At 44.3% G+C, this 22,190-nt stretch overlaps 1 protein-coding gene across 3 annotated transcripts in view; it reads right to left on the reverse strand.

Moving 5' to 3' along the window:
- The window catches only part of ZNF326 (zinc finger protein 326), an 89,094-nt gene that overhangs the window by 18,708 nt on the left and 48,196 nt on the right, over positions 1 to 22,190 (reverse strand). The window contains exons 1-3 of one of the 3 annotated variants that reach the window (XM_065071169.1): positions 8,331 to 8,521; positions 7,767 to 7,841; positions 714 to 840 (exon numbers count right to left, since the gene is read on the reverse strand). In XM_065071169.1, coding sequence (XP_064927241.1) covers positions 714 to 840; positions 7,767 to 7,841; positions 8,331 to 8,346 — 218 coding nt within the window. In that variant the 5' untranslated portion in view covers positions 8,347 to 8,521. Of the gene's footprint in view, positions 1 to 713; positions 841 to 7,766; positions 7,842 to 8,330; positions 8,522 to 13,204; positions 13,357 to 22,190 lie in introns of those variants that run through there. The other 2 variants (XM_021292332.2, XM_065071170.1) reach the window with 2 other exon arrangements.

Consider the following 22,190-nt stretch of genomic DNA (forward strand, 5'->3'; position numbering starts at 1 on the left):
TCACATTTTATTTCCTCCAAGATAGAATCACTACTCTGAAAAGCATGCTTCTTTGAATATGATATTAAGACCTAAATCAAATCAGCTGCTCCCTACTGTTTTTATCTGAAAGAGCAACAGTAATAGTATCCCAGCATTAAATACACAACTTTAAGACCACTGCATCAGAATTTTTATTTTTAGACCAATCCATCTTACAAAGCAGCCCAGAACATGCACACAGTTATGAGTGTAATCAGTACCTGCCAATGAAATAATCTGGACATGACTTTCAGATTCGATACCAAGATCATTTGAGCACTGCACATTCAAACCAAAGAACATAATACCCTAAATGTTCCTTGAAAATGGAATGTTGATAGATTCAGTCTAAGGCACCAAACCAGTTAGGTCTAGTCTGCTATGTCAGAAATCGTATGTCAGGCCAATCAGCTACAAATTGCAAACCATTACCAAAAAATAAAACTTCCCATTTTCATTCAAAGACGCATTGTTTCACTGTCAAACTTTTCCGCTAAAATGCTGATTATTACAAGAATCTAGCTCTTACGGTTTAGTATTTGCCAGTATTTATCGAACACGAAGACTGAGAACGAAAGCGTTCGTACAAAATCATAACAACATGCCTCAGGAACACTTAAGTTAGAAGACAGAACAATTTAAACTTAAATCAGACTTGATCAATTCTTGGGACAACTGAAGGATTATTTTACCTGTTACCACCACCACCACCTCCTCCGCCTCCACCTCCATGGCTCTCCATCCCATAGGATTGGTTAAGGTAAGAGTCCATGGATCGTGGGCCACCATAGCCTCCATGCCCATAATCACGGTCCATGTCTAAAAAAAGAGCAGAAAAATGTTTATAAAGCAAACAAGAAGCAAACAAGAGTTTTGGTTAAATAACTACTCCAAGTCAAAGCAGTAAACAAGTAATTTAGCTTAAATTCTTAAGTAAAAAGTTTCCTCCTTGTCACAGTGCTTACAAACAAAATACAAAACCGTCAGTTGCAAACCAGTGCCTTTGTCATCACCTGAGCACCTCTTAACTGAAATCAAGTTCATATTTTTTCCCAGTAGTGGATTATTTGTTTCATCAGCTGGAATTCAGACGCAAGTTAGATTAACAGAATTAAATGGAGAAGCCCAATGTAGAATATGTCAGAAGATAGTGGAGAATTAAGACCACTTCCCTCCCTTTAATAATACACACAACTCACAAGCATCTGCTTTCTCTATCCAACACCACAACAAACCTCCCTTCACACTGACACAGACCTTGGGCAAGGGTTACAGGCTGTCATGCTGCAGTACAGACTCTGTATGTAGGCCACAGTCAAACATAAGAATTTTCTCCGCGCTAGCACAAGCCAAAATCCACCCACATCAGCTAAGTTGCAGCAGTTCAACAACTACATTAGGATGTTGTTATTTTATAGCTGAACTGATGTCACTTCACGACATCTTTATATCTTGTAATGAAGTCTGGCAAAAGAACCAATGTCTTCCTCGACAATGGATCTCCTATGTAAGAGTTCTGGTTAAATAACTACTCCAAGTCAAAGCAGTAAAACAGTGTCATAGATCTGCATAGGGAGCATGATCCCCTGTGTTCCTGTAGCAGACAACTTGCACTTCACTGGCATCCTAGTGACCAAAACTGCTTCTGGGTACCAACCAACAGTAACTTTTGGGTCACACAAAGGAAGCCTGGCAAGTCAAAACTCACAGAAAAGGTTAACATAGAGAAGGAAAACACAGTGAACACAAGAAGAATAAAACCATAACCACTCAAAGACTTGTCCACTCTGAAAGGAGGGAGTACTGTATTCATTTCAAAATCTCCAAGTGTAAACCATTTACTTTGCAGAACGATAACAGGACAACATGCTCACTCGAAGTTCTAAGAAACTTTACGGTTTAAATAGTAATTCTGTGTGCATATGAATTAATTAAAATAGCTCCGGTGATGAAAATAAGTATATTATTTCCTGTTTGTACCTGTTTCTTTGTTAGCACCACGCAGCCACTGTAACTTACTTTCTTACATCTGTCAACAAGAATTCTGCAAATGGTATTGAGCTGACTATATCACTTTTACACAGATGTTCTTCGCATGCCTGAATACACTCCAACTAATTAATATCTCCTGCTGATTTTTTCTTTTAATGATCATAGGTGCTTTCTAAAAAATTAAAAAGGATATTTCTGAAAGAAAAAACTTTGGACAGGGAATTCACACTGCACCTTTCCATATTCTGAACATACAATAAAGATTCAACAGCGAAGCTGAAAAAATGCTTTTCAAAATACTAATTGCATAGCACCACACAGCATCAACTTAAACTGCAAAAAGTTACTCTTTCTAGAAATGGCTGAGCCTTCTAATTGAAGCATCTAACATTCCTCTCTGGTATGACTGAATGATGTACCACCTAATCCTGCGGAATACCCTCAAGACTGCCTACATAAAGATGCAGGTCAGTAAAAAGAGTAAAGTAGTCAATAAAATAATCTGTTTCACAGAAATGAAGGTTAGATGATCCCATGGTCAACCTCAGACCCAAGGTATTTTTTTTTTTAATACAATATATCTAATCAAAGGACACTGACATTCTGAAAACTGAAATATCTGACCTGAAAGCATTCAATAATTTCCCTTAGTTTCACCTGCTCCCTATTATCTACAGACCCTGAGGTGGCACAAAGGTAATTAGCTTAAAACTTGAAGAGGTGAATCAAATTACTCAACAAGGAAGAACACAACATACTGTCGAGATTCCTGCCACTGCAATCCCATCCTGTTACAGTGTAGTAAGCAGTGACCAGTGTTGTCCATATGCCAGAAGTTCACTAGTGGGGAAAAAAAAACATTCACATGCAAATGAACTCTTCTAAAAAATAGTTTGAAGCATAGTTTTGAAATAAATTTTTAGTCTAAAATTTTTAGTATGAACGCAAATACTAAAATAAGTTCTACAATCACAGGATAATTTCTGACACCCACTTCTGCTCAATACTCTCCCTACTTATCCATAGTTCATGTTATCTAACATTAGCAGATTTGCTGTAGAGCTATGACAGTCCCTAAATCTTCAAGTCACGGACTTTAGGATATCACCACCTCCTCCCTTACAGTGAACAGCTTACTCATCCTTTTCAAACTCTCTGCACTGAATTTACCTATGTTATAACACACTCATGTTCGAAAAAGTTTAACAAGGGATGCAAAAGATACAAAGAAGTGAAGAGGGATGATCACTTGCATAATTTTCTACTACAATAAACTGGAGATAGCAACTGAAACTTAAAAATAACAAGCTAAGAAATTAATTGGATCCTTTTCCACAGAACAGACACTTAAATCCTGGAACTACTCTGTGACATGAAGTTACTAGAAACTTACACAGATTTAAGAAAGAAATTGGATAAATCCACTAACAAGAAATTTCAAGGAGGTTGAACACAATGACTAGGTCTCTGGTTCAGAAAGTCTCAAGCTGCAAACCAGTGAAGGCCTATAAAGATACCAACAGAGTACTTACACTGCTCCTTCCACATCTCCAAACAGTGACCTACAGGATATTGGTGAGGTAGGACAGACATGTCTTCGACCTGACCTAACGAAGGTGATCTTATGATCTCCTTCCAACTATTTCATTAACTGTCCCAGATTGCCAAGCAGTTAACCTATCATTCCAGCCACTAGCCTCCTGGTTCAGTCATTTTGTCAGCTGCAGACTTTACTGAAGATTTATAGATTTTACACTTCATGCCCCAAGCTTGACAAAGATATTGCAGTCAAACAATAACTGCAATATTTCTTCAGGCATTAACCTTTACTTCGAAAGTCTGTTTTCAAAGTAAGCTTTATCCTAAAAAGGGGGAAAACATACAAAAAGCCAGTAAATATTCATTCAGGTGAACTAAAACAGAAAATATTTCAGTTTCTGAATGTAGTAGCTGAATAATAATCACTTGCACAGCTCTACCTACTACAGTCTCAAGATAAATATCTTATTATTTGGCAAACCTCACAATCACAGACAACAAAATCCATTCATACTGGCCTCTTTCAAACTTTTGATTCTTTTTCTACTAACTAAAGCAAGACAGAGGGACCCAAAACATTAAAAAAGCTGCATCGACCTGTAGCCTGCTCCCCATTCACTGCTCATAGAACAGTTTGGGTTGGAAGGGATCTTCAAAGCTCATCCAGTCCAACAACCCCGCAATGAGCAGGGACATTTTCACCTAGATCAGGTTGCTTAGAGCCCCATCCAGCCTGGCCTTGAATGTCTCCAGGGATGGGGTATCTACCACCTTTCTGGGCAACCTGGGCCAGTGTTTCACCACCCTCCCTCATTGTACAAAATTCTTTCCTCATATCTAGTCTGAATTCCCTCTCCTCTAGTTTAAAACCATCACCCCTTGTCATGTTGTAACATGCCCTGCTAAAAAGTCTGTCCCCATCTTTCTTATAGGCCCCTTTTAAGTATTGAAAGGCCACAATCAGGTCTCCCTGGAGCCTTCTCTTCTCCAGGCTGAACACCCCAACTCTCTCAGCCTGTCCTCACAGCAGAGCTGTTCCAGCCCTCTGATCATCATGTTGGCCTCCTCTGGACCCTCTCCAACAGGTCCTTGTCTTTCCTGTACTGAGGGCTCCAGAGCCAGACACAAGACTCCAGGTGGGGTCTCACCAGAGCAGAGGGGCAGAATCACCTCCCTCGACCTGCTGGCCACGCTCCTTTTGATGCAACCCAGGGTACAACTGGCCTGGGCTGCAAGCACACATTGCCAGCTCATGTCCTGTCTTTGACCCACCAATACCCCCAGGTCCTTCTTGGTAGGGCTGCTCTCAATTCCTTCATCCCCCAGCCTGTTTTGATACTGGGCATTGCCCATTGTGTTAGCTCTGGATGTCACCACTGGTGGAGATACTTGTGGAGTTGCCTGTCTATGTCAACCATTCCAACTAAATCTGAAATTCTTTCCCATGCCAAGAGAACACAGGCTTAAGCACTAAAGAAAAAACACCAGGAATTGTACTGCCATGTTCCAAACTGTGTAATACTTCAGCTTCATTCAATTTTAAATAGTAACTGTTTATCAAAGAAACCTTCAAAGAAACATTGTATTTGTGTATCCATGAACACTACAGAGTGAAAAACAGTAGACAAAAATAAGTGGTTCATATTTGCTCCTGAAGTTTAAAAATAAAAGAGTAAATATCTGAAGTGATGAAGGTACTGACAAAGTATCTGAAACAAAGAGTTTGTTGAAGGAATAAATCAGGATTTGGTATCTGCAGCTTCTTGAGTAAATACAGTGTGGACAAATAAGCTGTTGAACTAAAGTACCTAAATAGAATAGCAAAGAATAATCTCACTTTTCATTTCTAGATTATACTTAAAGCCTACTGGGGCAGGGGAGAAGGCAGAAAAAGTTTTCAAAGCGGAAAAAATATACTACCTCCAAAATAAAAAAAGAATGGGACACTAAAAGACAAGTTCAATTTGCAAATTAAAATGTTATTATGTAGGCATTCCTTCAGATTTAAAAAAAAAAAAAAAAAAAAAAAGGTGATATCTAGTGGAGACACCATTTAAAATAGCTGCTGCAAAATAAAGAAAAATCCAGTTTTCCTTAGGAAGAGAAGTATGAAGTTAATCATGTACTAAGTAAGACTTGAAATCCCTTGGTGCAAAGGACTCAATTTAAAAGAAAATGCTTAAGATCAGAGAACACTGAAATCATATTCGCAGCACAAAAAAGTAAATCATTTTCAATATGTTCTCTATGTGGAACATATGAAAAGGCTAGAAAGATGAGAGAGAGATCGTGCAGTAATAAATAATAAATGAAAAAAAAACTTCAGTAAAATAAAAATAACCTTTAAACAACAGAGAAACAGAAGTAACAGCTTCAAACAACCTAAATATCCCTATATTTTAAATTCTTAATCCATAATGACTACAACAAGCTTAAGGATTCATTATGCAAGAGTAAGCAACACGTTTCCAGGCACATTACATTTTTCACAACAGCATGCCTGCTGTAAGATCACAACCTTGTCATTAGATACAGAAGTTTTAACACAGACTTCCATGCAAAATGAGGAAACAACCCAACAAAGTAGACAAATTTTAGAAATAGCAGCAAAAGCCATTTCCCCTTCCAGATTAAAAGGACAATAGTTGAAGTAAGCAAAATATTAACATGAATAGTTAATATTTCTGTAAATAATCCTGTTAATATTATTAACATAATTTATTCTACAGGCCATGTCACCTCTGTCTCAAACCAAGTTACCAGCAAGGGATAATGATGGAATTACAGTGGCCGCTAGCCATCCAATGAAAAGTGCTTCACGCTGGCTAAAAGTTTCCAACAGGAAGAACCTTGCCAAGAACTCAAGTGAAAACCGGGAAAAGATGAAAACCCTCAACATCCACCCTCTGTTGCCATCTGCTGGACCCCTACAAAACAGCCTTTAGCCCACTGTGTAGAATCGGGGTAAGACAAAGATCTATTCACGCCTTACTAGTGTACATAGAGTGCATAAACATTAATGTTAAATGTTTCAAGCTGCATACATCATAATTAAACTTATTAAATAAGTATGAATAGTAGCTTAATTATCACAATGAAAATTATTATTTTAGTGGTACATGAAAGGAAAATCTCATTTGTAAAATACATGTTTGATTGGTTACTTCTCACAGGATGAGCCTGGATTCACTTTAATACTACTGTCATCAAACCTCAGAAAAGCAAGTTCTGTTGTAACATTCACTGTAGCCATTAACAAGATATTTAAACTGCTACTTAAGAAGAACCTTATCTAATAAACATCTAAAGGACATTTAATTAGGAATCAATATAGAAGATCAAAAAACAGGGCCATAGCTTAAATTTAATTATTTTACTATGAAGAAAGATAAATGGAAAATAGCACCATTGGCAAATAAAAAGCTAAGACTCAAGGAATATATCACAAAAATTATACTGAAATCAACGATGTGCCTGTAAATCAGCCAGCAGGACTATCAGGAGATCCAAAAGCTAACAGTTATTAGGTGACATCTGTAAATGAAGCTTGGGTACAGTTTATGGTAAAGTTCTTAGATTAACATCCTTTTAATACTTGCTTACATGCTGGCAATAGATGTCAAATCATTTCTTGAGTCTTACTGAACTCCAAATCTTACAAAAATACGTGCATTCCTTTTGTAGTATCTATGTTATATTTTTGATAATGTAAAAACAAGAGCCGGCCTTCACTGTATCGCATTTACTTTATATCCTTTCTATATTCCTTCCCAAACTCTTAAAAGTAACAGTATTTACAAAATAAAGAAAATTAAAATCGAGGAGTTCCAGATTCTGTTTTTCCCATGTCTATGTAAGAGGGGGAAACATCCTCTTTCTTTTTGAAAGAAGTGGTAAGAATGTAATACAGCAGTCCGTAAGAAAACAAAATACTGATTTATGCAAAAAACATCATCATACGAAAAGTTTATGCTACCCCCAATTCTCACTCCTTGATCTCACAGTTTCGATTTGGAACGTGCAGGAGTTCATGTTGACATGCCCAAGATGAAAATCGAGTCTCACTCCCAGCTAGTTATAACTGCTCCAGAAAACAACACGTGCAGTCAAACCGCATTACGCACTTTTAATAACCCATTTGTTTTTTGCTTTTGCCAACACTGACTGTTCAGCCCCAACGCTTTTTACAGGTTAGACGTATTTATAGCTCATACCTGAGACTGACCCACTGGGCATGTTCACACCACAATGCATGGGGGTATCTGGGAATCTCCAATCTCTGTCTTCAGCTGGAGAGGATGGGTCAGTGAGAATGACTTAGTGCTTGGCGGAGCTGGAGGGGAGAGGCAGGGAGCCGCCACACGAGGCGGCTCTCTCTCCTGCCGGATCTCCAGGCTCCTGACACGACCCCCTCACGGAGCTCGCCCCGAGCTCCCCCCGGCTCTGCCCGCGCCGCCCCCGCCCGCCGCCTCCCGCTCGCCCCCCGCTCGCCCCGCGCCCCCGGGCGCCTCGCCCCGCCGAGGGCCGGCCCCGCCCGCGCCGCCCGCCCGCCCCACCGCCCCCCGGGAGGGCCCTCCTCCCGCGCAGCCCTCCCGCCGCCGGCCGCAGCTCCCCCGGCCCCGGAGAGGCGGCGAAGAGGAGGACGAGGACGCGGATGTGGATGAGGGGCGCTCCGTCCTGCGCGGAACAAAGCGGCCGCTGCCATTTTGAGACGCGGCCGGGCCCTGCGGCGGCAGCGATGGCCGGGCCCGACCCTTGCTCAGGGGGTGCTCCCTCACCTTCCCCGTAATCCATGGCGGCGGCGGGCCCTGCTCCCCCAGACGGCTGGCAACGCGGCGGCGGCTCCGGCTGCTCTCAATGGCGCCTTCCACCACAACGAGGCGAGGCGGGACCTGCGCGCGGCAGCGGGGGCACGGCGTGCGGCGATTGGCCCGGGCACCGCGTCACGTGGGCAGGCCGGCCTGCAGGGAGACGCGGCCCGGGACTGGCGGAGGTGTCGCGTGAAGCACTGGCGCAGGGTGCCCGGATGGGCTGCGTCACGAGGCAGGCTGCGCGGCGGCCATGTTGGGTCTTGGCAGACGCCATTTTGCGTTCTGGCGTCGGGCCCTGCTGTCATTGGAGCTGCTCCAGAATTGGCAGTGGCGAAACTGCCACAGCTTTACCCTCCTCCACACACACGCCGGGGCCCTGGTGTAGTGGCCCCTGGGTGCACAAGTACCAAAATCTGCCCTTATGCAGAGCTAACAGTGCCTGGCAGGAGCGAGGCCTGGGCAGCTTCTCTGCAGCCCCACAGCCCTGGGCATGAGGTCCCATTCAGTGGCCCTGCCAGCTCCCTGTGGAGACTGCTGCTCTGCTGGGCAAACGAAATGGTTTTGCAAAATAAAACCCTTGTTTAAGTAATGCCACCCCTGTAACGCTCCATTTCAATCAACCAAAGGTGTGTTAACACCAGTTTATCTGTCACTCCCAAGACAAAGAACTTTAGTGCCTGTAACTGAGGCTAACAGTAAATACAGGCTTGCATTTTAAGTTAGTTGCAAGATACCACCTGCTTGTCTATGCAGCCAAAGAGTCAAGGAAAAAACACTTTGCCCCATACAAATCATCATACAAAAAACCCCCAAAGTCCTGCGCGAAGATCAGATGCAGAGAAGTATTTCCTTCCTTATAGTTTAATCTGTTATACAACCCTGAAAGAAAGGGAGAAACGAAAAAAAAAGAGAGGAACAAATTAAAAGGCATGTGAGGGAGATAGTGATGAGCAAATCTGGTACAGAAAACCAAGGAACAGGCGCCTGAGGACAAGCTGTGGGTGAACTTTCAGGCTGAAAGGGAGGGCAAAGCCGCTACGTCCTAGGGTTGATTTTGTTGAGGAAACAGGGCTTATTTCATTTGTGGGTGGCTGACAGGATGGCATCAAAAACTCAGGATATCTTCCCATCTGAAGAGTAATAAAAGCCCCACTGCAAGAAAGGAAGATTTGACTCAGCCAGGTCCAGAGTCTATTAAAGAAAAAGCGAAGTCTGGCAGGGCAGTCACAGTTTCCCTCTCCAAGCTCTGGATGGCAGCAGCTGCGAATGTACTGGGGCTGCACAGGCAGAGCAGCTGAGCGCAGCTTTCCCTCAGGAGCTGCTCTCAGGAGAAACACATGCAAAGAACAGGGTTATTCCCCACCAAAGAGAATCTGTACTTTGGCTTCACCACCGACTTCTCAGCCAAAGATAGGTTATGCTTGGGCAGAGCGGTGATGTCAAGGTCCAAATAGTCCACGCACAGACTTGTTTACACACCCACCCCTTTACACATACACCCTTGTGCGGACCAGACAAGTTTCTTGCATTGAACGTGAGATTCATACAATAGGCATTTTCCTATATGCTCAAAGCTGTGTGCCTCATGTTTGCACCATCGCAGCCTCTTTTCTGCAGCCTTTTTTGCCCAACCTGATTGTAGTCTCGTGCTTGTGAGCAGCAGCACGGTGCAGCATCACGCTGTATCATGGATCACACAGCCCTGCAGATGGGAGCAGACCAGCATGGGGGCTGCACAGTCCAAGGGGCTCCTGCTGGAAGACACCAACTTGCCAAGGGCCTACCCGCCACTTCACCACAACACAAGTTGTGTCTTCTCAAGAGAAAAAGAAAAAAAACCATATTTGAAGGTTTTTCCCGTGCAAGAAAATGCATGGGCACAGCTCTACACATTTTGCTGTATGCAAAATAAAAAGTGTGAGGAATTAAAAAATAGCATATATGTACAGAGAGTCCAAAGGCTGTCCTGGGTAACAATGCAATAAAAGTGTGGTGGCAATAAACTGATTTTCCCAGGTGGCCTGAAACGTGCAGCAGTCAAAATTGTAAAGTATCATCTCTGCTTGAGGAATTCAATACATGCTGCAGGATGAGTTGCTGAGGAATGCACTAAGTGGATTCTCACCCCTTTCCAGTGCATCTGACGGGGCCAAATGAGATGGCTAATGAAAATGCTATTGAATAAGCAGCTCTGAAGGGAGGAAGTCATGCAGAATAGATAGATTTGTGATCACTGTAAGAACATCTGGCTAATGGTTATTCAAAATAAATACAAAGATCCAGAAACCCTGATTCATCTGAATCAGCTGCCCCTGCGACTATCAAAGGTGAATGTTTTAGCCATTGCCCTGGTGCAAAACATCTGAATCAGCTACTCCTAAGACTATCAAAGGTGAATGATTTATCTGTTTCCCTGATGCAAAACCTACTGAGGGATTCAACAAATGAAACTCTCTGGTAGTCAATGCAACCTGAGGGGACTATTGCATAAAGGAGAACAGGATTTATAATGAGGTGCCTGGGAGGGAAACACTGGGATTAAACAGGAGGCTGTTAAAATGATACAGGATTATTATGAGGTGTTTGGGGGAAGGGAGGAACAATGGTAGATCAGGGAAGAACAGAAAAGATTGAGGTGGATTGGGGAAGCGGAGTAAAAAGGACCATTTTCATGTAAGCAGGCTGCTGGCCAATATGTATGTGTGACTGATGGGCACTATCTATCCTATCTTCCTTTTAAATTCTGTTTTTAACTACCTTCCATGTGATGGTGTTCTCTGTTCTTTGTCTGTGCATGTGATCGGCTCATGAACTCCAAGCCAGAGCAGTTGGTGAGTCAAAGGAGCGATCTAGGAGATGTGTACTAGGGGACCCTTGAAGGGGGTTTCCCTGAGCACCACCCTGCGTCCTGTGTGTCCCTGTGCAGACCCAGGCTCAGAGCAGGCAGAAGCAGGGCCAGGGCACCTAACACTCACCATTTGTAGGATTAAGGACTTGATGCCAAAAAAAAAAAGCCCCCAAAGAAACCAATTGTTGAAATCGGCAGAGATTCACAGAGAAATCGGGAAGCTCTGAATTGAGCCCATGCACATCATGGCAAGGTTACTTATAATCTATACGCAACCTCCCAGTGTTATTGAGAGAATTACTGCTATCCTGTGTGTTGCTTCACCATCTGAGGAAGTTATTGACAACAGAGGTGGTTGTGGGGGACAGCACTCTGTCAAAGAAAAGAGGGTACGTGACAAAGGGAACATCCGATTGTGAAAAATTTGTTTTCATACCAGCAAGCACTTCAGGCACTAGACAGAAGAGGAGGTGCTTTCACATGCAGCCCGGCAGACAATACAGATTTGGGCTTTTAAAGTTACTGTCTCAGAACCAGAAGCTCAGGGAGAAGAAACTGGATCTGGGGGCAGACCAAGGCTACAGCAGGTAGCAGGTTTTTTGGATTAAGCGCAAACAGGTCAGCAAAAGCGTATTATTTTAGACTTAATTATGATCAATGGGCCACTGTTGGTTTCAGGCTTTTTAAAACAAAGGCTCCTTGTTTCCTCCTTGAAAGACTCCAAAAAGGAAAAGATCTAAGCAAAATGGAGACATAGGGAAAGAAAGAGAACAGACTAGTATTGTACATTCATTCTCAATGATCTAAAACATGAATGTTTTAGTTCAGTGTAGAAGCTCCCTGTGCAACCCTGTTCTGTTCTTGAATTCATATTCTGCTGCTTCTTTGGGTTTGTTTTCTTGGGGTTTTTTTGTTTGATTTTTTTTTTTTTTTGTAAATTCTTCAGAGCAGTATGAGGATAAAGCAACGAGTGATTTCTCCAAGCACACACAGCAGCACAGTTATTGTGAAATACAGCTCTTCCGTAGTTTGATACGGTAACTGCCCACACCCTCTCCTCCTCTTCCCAAGTGCTGTGTTTTCTTCTACCCTTTCATTTAAAGCATTATCTAAAACCTGAAGAAATTCTGTAAAATTACTATCGATTGCTGCTAACAGTGGTGAGCAACCAGGTACCAGCAATTGTGGAGGCCTGACACTAACAAATCATCCATATTTCATTGCCGTGGTGTTGATCTAAAGCTTATCAACAATAAGGGGGGATTTCTTCTGGCTTTTGATGAAAGCTTTCTGTCTCTTAATGCTGTTTAGAGCAGATGTGTTTGGCACAATGTTTCACTCTACAGGAGCACATCTCTCCAGTGCCATTAAAACAGCATTTACAGCAGTGGGATATATTTTCCTTACTTATTTTATAACATACATCTCCACTGACACTTGACGTTTTGAGGAGATGACTTTCTTTGCATTTCAGGATTATGAAGACTGGGGCAGGAACATGAAAATTGCATTGATTTTTTTCTATAACAAGAAATCTACTTCCCTTTATTTCTTCTGAGATATTAACATAGAAGCAGATCTTTCCATCTGAGCCTTGCGGAAGAACCATGGTAACCATCCAGAGCCACGCTGATTTCAGTGGGCTTTTAAATCTGTCATCACAGCATAAATCAGATCCATAATATGGTGTTTCCAAAGCTGAAATATTATGGCCTCTGTATATATATATATATGGTACACCACAAGCATACAAAATGCCCTAAAATTCAGCAGAAGGGAGTGTAAAAATCGTAATGCAGAAACATACTAATCATGTCATCCATTCCTACAGGGAAAAAAACAAAACAAAACAATAAAAACGAACAAACAAAACCACCACCATCAAAAAAACCCAGACGCTAGAGGCTTCCAAATGTGCCATAGCAGGGACCTGCTGGAGCTCGCGTGCTGCTGCAGCCCCACCAGCATCCCACACGTGGCAGTGGACACTCACCAGAAAGCAGAAAGAGAAATTGCTATAACTTCTGTGTCGCGGTGCCACAGAGTGAGGGCAGCAGAACCCACTTCAGGCTTTGGCTTGGTTTTGACATGATTTCCAGTTGGTTGGGAATAAAGAGAGGATGTCAGCTTCATTATCACGCATCCCTAGAGGAAAAAATATATTTGCAAAGCAACTTATTAGTAATTGGCAAATTATCAGTGAAGTGCCTTACTTTTCTTGCATGCAAATACTTATGAGCAATTATGCTTATTGCGTTTTAGATTTACAACTTAGTTTTACTTTGCACTCCTTGCAGGCCAGCCTCAGTTACTATCTAATCTTGCAGGAAAGTGCTGCTGGAGGTGTGTAGGACTCCAGCTGGGCTGTTTGCCCTGCAGCCTCCACACGGGGCAAGTCAGAGCTGCGGAGGTGCCCTGAGCAAGGACAGAACTGGGCTTGTCATTGCTCGGTGCCCTTTCACCATCAGCCAGCCCACAGATGCCCTGGAGCACCTTCTTCAGCTGCCTGTTACATGCCCAACTGCTCCCATGTTACAGATGCTGGTGCCAGACCCCCTACCTAACCTTCCTGTTCTTCAAAAAAAAGCCAAACAAGACATATAACTAGCACAAACACACATACTCATTGCCAATATTTTCTAACGCTTCTGTATAGGTGCTTATATATCAGACAGGCCACAAACCCAGTTTTCTCACAAGAAGCTTTGCATTTAAGTAGATTTTATGCATATGCTCTCGCACACGCACACAAAGTAACTGAAATAGCAGTGTGCCATTCACAGCTAGGGTTTATTCATGCTGTTTTCTGAGAAAGTTTGGCCAGTGCACATACATGTAAAACACCTCTTAGATGGAAGCAGCATGTACGAGAAACTGTGAGGTTCCAAGATAAAAAATGTGACGATAAATAACACTTGCAGCACACAGCAGCAGTCAGATAACTTATCTCAGAGTATAAAGGCACGTTTATGTACATGCCCCTTTAAAATAAAAGTCACTATTAGCTAGGATACTGTTGCTGTGACTGAAGAGAAGAACGCCAAATGAGAGATGTGAAAAAGCACATCATCTTCTAGGGAAAAAAATAACAATCGGGTGATATTTTTTTCGTACGTCTCAAGTGGTTGAGGCCTTTTAAGGACAAAGATGTTGGTCTCTAGTCCTTCTTGTGACTGTGGTTCGCATCAGCAAATCCATGGGCTTGCTACAGAACAAAAAAGAGAATCCTAAAGCGGAAAGTCCGAGATAGGAAGCAACTTACTCCCAGCAATCCCCCACGAAGAGAAGAAAATAGCCGTGTCCTCTTTCTCACAGTGTGCATGCTACTTCCCATGCACTTCATAGATGACAGGAATCTCAGCAAACACATTACTATTCAAGGCGCATAAAACCCCCATATGCTGCATATGTTTCTGGATCAGGTTTGTGCATGTAGTGTGTGTTTAGTGCAATCTGAAAATTTAATGCCAAAAATAATGCTTCTCTGTGCTTTCCATTTGTCGTGCTTTGACTTAACCTGCACTGAGGAACCTCACATCCAAACATTCTGGTTTCTATGAAACATCTGATGATTACACACTCTGTTAGCTCAACAATTGTGCTGTTAAATCCACTTCGGAGCCTTGATCTGAAGACAGAGGGTAGGTTGATTCACTGCAAAAGGTGGGTGCTGTGCTGCGCACCCCCCCCCCCCAAGTCAGCAGCCAGGGTATCAGCTCCTGGGGTGTCAGGGAGATGAGTGGGTTGGCACTGACAGGGGTCTCGCGTCCCCCCAGCTCTGCCCTGGGAAGCTTTGCTCCAAGGTCTGAAAAATGACTTCTGCCCTAGTAACTCTGCCTGCTCTGCAGCTCTGCCTTGCCAGGAGTCAGCTGCTTCTGCTGAGCCCAAAGCAGCTCGTCCAGAAAATGATAGAAAGCACCTGGTCAGCATCAGCTTTTGCTTCCTCCTCATCCTTTTCTTCCCCTGCACTTGCTACTCTGGGTCTCAAGTCCTGGCACGAACGCAGAGATGTTCTCCGCAGCCTCAGCATATTCATCAGTGTGAGGATTACAGTGTCTGTCAACATTTCCTCCACAATACTTGAGAGCACTCTGAAACTAGCACTAGCTGCCTCTCACAAATCCCAGTGAAACATGGATTTAACTCAACACTGTGCCTTAGGCTTGTTTACCCCCAGGCATGCAGTTCTAGCCAGCTTTGTCTGTGGTCCCAATCCAGGAACACTCTCAGTGCAGATAACCTCATCTAACCACCATTATAGATTTTAATCCAGATGCACAACATGGATTTTCTGCACAGGTGCACAAGCTCCCTTTTTGAGGGCTTTTAAAAATCTCATCCTTTCATCCAGTTTATGTGCAGCCAGACAAACAGCTGAGTCAGCTGTCCTGAAATGACCTTCTGAGGAAGGACAGAAGTGAGCACTGGGGGGTGACGGAGGCTTCAAGGGCAGTTTTCTTCTCACCTATTTTTGCTACCAAGGGACAAGTAAACTCAACTCGCACCAGGTTAATGGATTCACCCCATTCACTGCTGCGACTCCCCTCTACAAAGCCCAGAAGTATCTTAGGTAGCTGTGAAGATTTGTATTTTTCCCTTCTAAGTGGTGTATGTTAAGCATTCTGGGACAGAAAGGTCAAATCAAGATGCAAACAAAAAAGAAATGCACACATTCCCCCTTCCTGTCAACATCTACCACCCAGCACATCTCTTTCAGTCATGGGCACTGGTGAACTGGCTTTGTTATGGGCTCCGACCCAGAACTCCCCTGTGCCTGAGATAGGTCTCTCTTCCTTTTTCTCTCTGCTTTCCCAGTTCTGGCTCCAGCAACTAGAAGCAAGCTAGCAGAGACCTACAGCGTGAGGGATGTGTGTTTATGTACTTCTCCATGAGAGGCAAAAATCAAATGCAAACATACAGGTCTAACATAACATTAGGCATACGTACCCAGGATACTTCAGAGCGCCAGGATTAGCGCTCCACAAAGCACCCGGTCTGCCTGGCCGCCTGCTGCATTCCTGCACGCAAAATACCGGGGTTTGGAAATGGATACACCATGCGTAAAGCCTGACACTGTCCCCTAGCACCCTAGTTGCCCAGCTCAGCCCCACGAACAAAGGGCAGGTCCAGCTCCGTGTGTCCCAGGACCGGACGCGGGCTGGACTGGCTCTAGTTTTCTCCTCATATTATGTGTAAGGAATTTTTCCGGTGTTGTGCTTGTTCAGTGGAATTTGGATGCGGAGCCAAAGATTGCTCGACAACCGCCTCAGAAAAGCGTGATTCATCAGATGGCATTTGCAAGGGGCCATCCCAGTGCTTGTCCCCTGGAAAACCCCCGGCTACGCCTGCGGAGCTCTCTGGTGGCAGTGCTTGTGCAGGTGGGGTTCCACTCGGCTGGGTGTTCCTAGCACACGCTCATACACTCATACTGTCTTTTTCAGTGTATGGCTGCAATTTTAATTTCCTCATCTAGAACAAACTTTCAGTACCACAGAAAAGAAATGGTTTCTATGTTATTTCTGGAAGCTTATATAACTTTTTCCACTTTCTCCTTTCCTCTGGGCAACACCTCCCCTTTGCATAATCTCATTAAGATGTATAAACTTTCCAAGATATATACCAGAGGAAGGAAAGTGAAAGCAGCAATCACAGGCAAAAAAAAAAAAAAAACCAACCAAAACACTGCCACTTTCCATCCAAGTTACACAAAAAAGTTGCAAAATTCCTTGGTACCAGAAGCATGGGGAATCAGAGCCACCTATTAGCAAGTGGAAGTGGGGTTCCTGTGTGCGCAGTCAGGGCCATGCCAGAAACATTAGGGAAGGTATTTTCACAGTCACTTGAAGCAGAGTCTCAACACCCCTTGCTGACATCCCTGCCACTGCTATGCAAACCAGTGAAATTAAAGGTAGCACTGGAACATCACTCTGCGCTGTGATCATAAATTCCCTTGGCATATACGTTCCCCTCAAGTAAAAAGGTCAGAAATCCCTATGTGTTTATTTAAAACAGAAACCAGACTGTTGTTAAATGTAGGACAGGGTTGCTCAGGACATCAGCTGTAGGATGTGGGGTTTTGAATCAGAACTTCACATCTTCTCACATTATGTTCACCTGGGGATCTGAGTAAGGATACGGAAAAAAAAAAATGAAGGCCCTATCAGGCCTGATTCCTTCAGCAAATTAAATTTGTAAACTGACCACAACAACCAAGATCATGTCCCATTTCTCCAGGATCCATCCAGCCTAGCGAGAGCTGTGCCAGAGCAACTGTCTCTCCATGGACCTTTCCTCCTTGAAGAAGACACACAAGCCGTCCATTTAAAGCCACTTCCCAGATGCATTAAGTCTCAAGTAAAACAGAGCTATATATCAGCATGGATATGGCTTTGTCAGTTCTAGCTCTCAGATTAAATCAATACTCCCACCATCTAACTGATGCATAGGAAATGAAAATTAATCAGTGGTCTTGGATCTTTTCCCAGGAGGCCGGTGTCCACTTGTCAACATGACCAGGACAAATAGCACTGGCTGGCTCCCTTCTTGAGGCTTCAGCAGAACACAGAGCGCAGATACAAGGAGTGACTTCTCAGCCTAATGCCCGCGTCCTGCCTAGTTCTGGATCCGGGCATCCGGGCAGGGCTGACCGGCCCAGCGCTTGCTGCTGTTTCCCTGGCTGAACCAGATCGGCAAAGACAGGGACAACAAGGCTTGGAAATTTTCCAGCTACAAGCACATTTCTTTGCTTGTTACTCCCGTCCATGTGAACATTCATCCCCCAATGGCATTTGAAGATCTGCATTCTACACTATATCTGCTCTTGGCAAGCCTCAGACAGCGAAAATCAATAGAGGCAGTTTCACCTGCAGGAGTTTAAAGCTGTGGTATTTGCCCTGCAAGCATCCCATACGCACAGTCCTTCATCACCAAAGAGAACTGCACTGAAGTAAAAATATCACAGGTACTTCTGATCTTAGGGCTTGTAAAAGGATATTCTTACAGAAGCTGAAGGGCTGGATTGTGCAGCCCTTACAGCACTGAGCACTTACCTGCACAACCAGCCCATTGAGAAAGTCTGGCACAGAAATGTTCCCCGCAAGTCTGTGGTTTCAGTAAACCAGCAAATCAGTTAATGAAGGACAGCAGCATCTCCAAAATGGCTGAGGTCTCAGACCTGAATTTTAGAGGGTGCCTTTTTCTGACAAATTTAACATAAATGTCCAGTAAAATCCTTTTGGGAAGAAAAAGTCCCATTACTGTTTAGTGCTGGGCCGGTGGCTAAAAAGCAAAGAGCCACTCTTTCCTGCCCTTCCTTCTCCAAGGGGAAGGAAGGGAAAAGGAGGAAAGACTAACAGGTTGAAATGGAAACAGATTTAATTGAAGAATAATCTTAAAAGAGTGATACAAAGCAATACTTAGCTACTGGAACACATGCTCCCAGCAATGAAGGCCAGAGGGTGGACACTGTGAGCGCAGCGACTCCAGCAAAACAGAGAGATCACAGTGGGCACAGCGGTCACGGATCAGGCACTGGGAGCAGGAGCAGGACCCCTCATGGATGGCGGCCATCAGAGAAAAGCAGTCCCCAGCAGCTTCCTGCTCATATATGGACCGTGAACTTCATGGTATGGAATAGTTCACTGATCAACCTGCATGACAGCCTAAGGTGCTCTCTCGTTATGGTCCCTCCCAGAGGTTGTCTCGCACCTGCAAAGACAGTTGAAAAGTCCTTCATCCCCTGGCAACAGTGCAGATATCAGTGAGTTCTTACATTCTTTTTGTACCACATGTCAAACACTAGAAAGTTACTGGAAGAAAACATTAATAAGATAGCACCTGGGGGTAAAGTTATTCTCAAACTAAATCCAAACCAAAAGCTAGCTACTAGGAACAAAAGTTTCTAAATGCATGAAGAAAATTCATTTCAGCCAAACCAGCACATCCCCAGATACTGATAGGGTGCTGTGGTAGAACGATTCCTCCAAACCAGCAGAAGTTTTGCATCAGATTTTACTAGGGAGGAAGAATTTATCCAGACTTTTTACTGTTTCTAATTGGCAGCAAAAAAAAAGAAGAAAAAAACATTCACCTGAGTGATTCATTTCAGCAGCTCCGGGACAGCCTCTGGTTTCTTATAGGGAAATAATTGTGATTCAGAAACATATAAAAGCCTACTCCAAATGCCATATGTCCTTTAGTCCAATAATGCTGTTATAGGCCCCTGTCAGCCTGACTGTGAAAAAAAAAATCTACCAGGAAAAAAAAGCTCAAAACCCAAACAAAAGCCAAGCCACAGGGAAGAGAAAATAAAGACTGCAGAGATTGTTGTCAGACTTTTAGAAGGTTGGAATCTGAGCTGCCATGCACAATGGCTCAAGTCTGCAGTTTTCAAAAGAGGCATCTGGAAGAAACAAGCTTAGAATTGTTTTGGATGTGAAGCCAAAGGAATTGAGAATACATGTTTTGGGAACAGAAAGAAGTTCTTTAAGAGGGGGCAGGGCAGAAAGAGTTCACCTCTGTCCCAGCTAATGTTCAAGCTCTGAGAAGCATCCCAGGTTTCTTGGAGGGTGGTTTCACTGGAGCTCACTTAACCCTACCCTTTATATGACAGAGCTTGGGATGCTGAGCAGCGCAGAGGCAGAACAGCCCTGTGAACAGTCAGCATGCTGAACTCCAGGATTTCTTTGCTTCTTGTCATGTGTTAGGAACAGTTCCAAACTTCTTGTAATCGTCCTATTAATCACACAAGCTGTGCCTGACTTCAACCCTGCAATGTTAGAAACAGGAGATTTCCCCCAGCCTGGCCTTTGACAGCCATTTAGCCACTGCCTTTGTCTGAGAACTCGTAGAGGTAACCAAGAGCTGTGTCTCCAAACACAGCAACTGCTCCAGGAGAGCAGTGTCAGGCTGGAAGCACATTTGCATCTAAAAGTCAGCTCCAAAGAGCTTGGTTTTCTCTGCCCCAAAATGCAGCACACCCCCAGCATGCAGGCCAGGTGAAGGAGCCCCTTGTGGGTCCTTTTGTCCACAGTGCCCTGGAGAGACACAAAATCAGCAAAAATCAAGCACCATCCATTTGTCCCTTCCTCTCCTCTGGGTGTCGGACCAGGGCACGCCCCTGTCCTTGGCACAGATCAGGGAGGACGGGGGATACCTGGCAGTCCCTTGTCCTGCTGCGTGAGTACGTGTGGGACTCAAGTATCCTCTGCCAGCAGTGCCTGATACTCCTTCCCTGTCTCTGGCCCAGGACCCCACACTGTGGGCCAGCTTCTCGGGGGCTGTACAAGCTCAGACTTCTCAGCAACTAGCAACAACGGGGCATCTTGCACAGGTAAGGAGGGAGAGGGGCTGCTGCCAGCAAAGAGCCCCCCAGGCATCTGGGGCACGTACCGCGGTCTGGGCCTGTTGGTGTGACGCAACCAAGAAAGTATCTATCAAAGGCTGTAGCTTACACCAAGGAGTAATGCGTCTTCCTTCAAGCAGGTGGTGTCTCTGCATCCAGACACCACCACAGCCTGGTCTGGAAAAAGCAAAAGGGGTATTTGCTGTGGATGATGGACAAAAGCGAGGCAGAGAAGGACAGATAAATTAGTTTTTTCTATTAGAGAAAGTTATCCCAAGCAGCCTGTAATAAAGCTGTCACGATGGAGGAATCGAAGCTGTGCCCATGGCTAGCAGCCGCACTGCTGTGCTCCAGGGCATGAGCAGATGCTGTAGCCATGGTGCACTGGGAGGGGAGGAAGGGGGCTCACACAGCACACAGTGGCTGTTTGCTCTCCACCAGGGCATTTTCTCAGAGCGCCTCCCCTTCTGACAGCAGCCAAAAGAGGTGCTGCAGATAAAAGGAAGATCGGGGCAAAAGCCAGGGCTGTGCCACAGCAGAGGTGGTTTCCATGTATTCACTAATTCTCCCTGGAGTTCTCTCCCATGAACTTCCTTTGCATCCTCTTGAGACTACAAAAACCTATAGCACATCCCAGCACAGGGAGTCCCTCCCGGCTGCCCCAGCCCACTCCAGTCTCATACACCAAGGAGCACCAGCTGGCGCCGAAGCCAGATAGCTGCTAAACACTAGAAGTGCTGTGGCCAGCACGATAACAAGTGGAGAACCAGCACCTACACACCTTTTTCCACATCCCATAGCACTGCCATAGTTTTATAATGCACAGTCCCTATGTCCAGTCTGCATCTGTCTGTTCATCCTTTAAACTTCTTTAAACTTAAGTCTTGCACAGAGCTTAACACACTGCCAACATTTTGCTAAGAATAGCAGCAGCGCTTCAGGCTTTCAGGAGCACTGATTGCAGCCTAACAAAACTGCAGCAATGCTGGATCTCTGAGGTCTCCGCCAAGCCCCTTCTTAGCTGGTGAGGTGAAAGCAGCAGACTGCAAGGCCAAAACACTCATTTTGGGACCCACTGAGTGGTCCCACCCAGGCTGTTCGCTGGTGTTTCACACTCCACACCGTCTGCTGCCGAGCTCCTCTGGAGGGAGTAAGTAATTAGCAGCACCATAATGAACGGTTAAAGCATGTAATTAAACGAATATATTCAGAGTTAAACATGTTGCTAAGGCTGATCAACACAAGCATAAAGATAAACAAAGCCCCACGGGCACAAGAACCTCGTCTATATGGGATGGTAACCTGGAATGCCTTCCTCTGAAGATGCACTTACCTTTTGTTGTGGATGAACTTCTGTGGGGTAACCCCTGCAGAGACATCCCAGCTGGCAGTGTACCTGCTCTGCTGGGGAAGAGGTGGCCAAGCTTAGCTTAGCCGCCTGGTGTGGAGGAGAAAGGCAGGTTTCAAACCATGATGCAGCGCTGCTGTCTGCATGATCGTTTTGCAGTCTTTTAATTAATTCAGAAAAATGGTTTAATTAAAGCCTCTTCTGTACATTTCTAGTTCAAAACTACAGCCTGTCAGCTTTACTGGTCCTAAACTGAATGGCCCTTGAGAGAGGATGCACTAAAGGGTT

The sequence above is a fragment of the Columba livia genome, chromosome 8 (assembly GCF_036013475.1).
Source record: "Columba livia isolate bColLiv1 breed racing homer chromosome 8, bColLiv1.pat.W.v2, whole genome shotgun sequence".
Lineage (NCBI taxonomy): Eukaryota > Metazoa > Chordata > Aves > Columbiformes > Columbidae > Columba > Columba livia.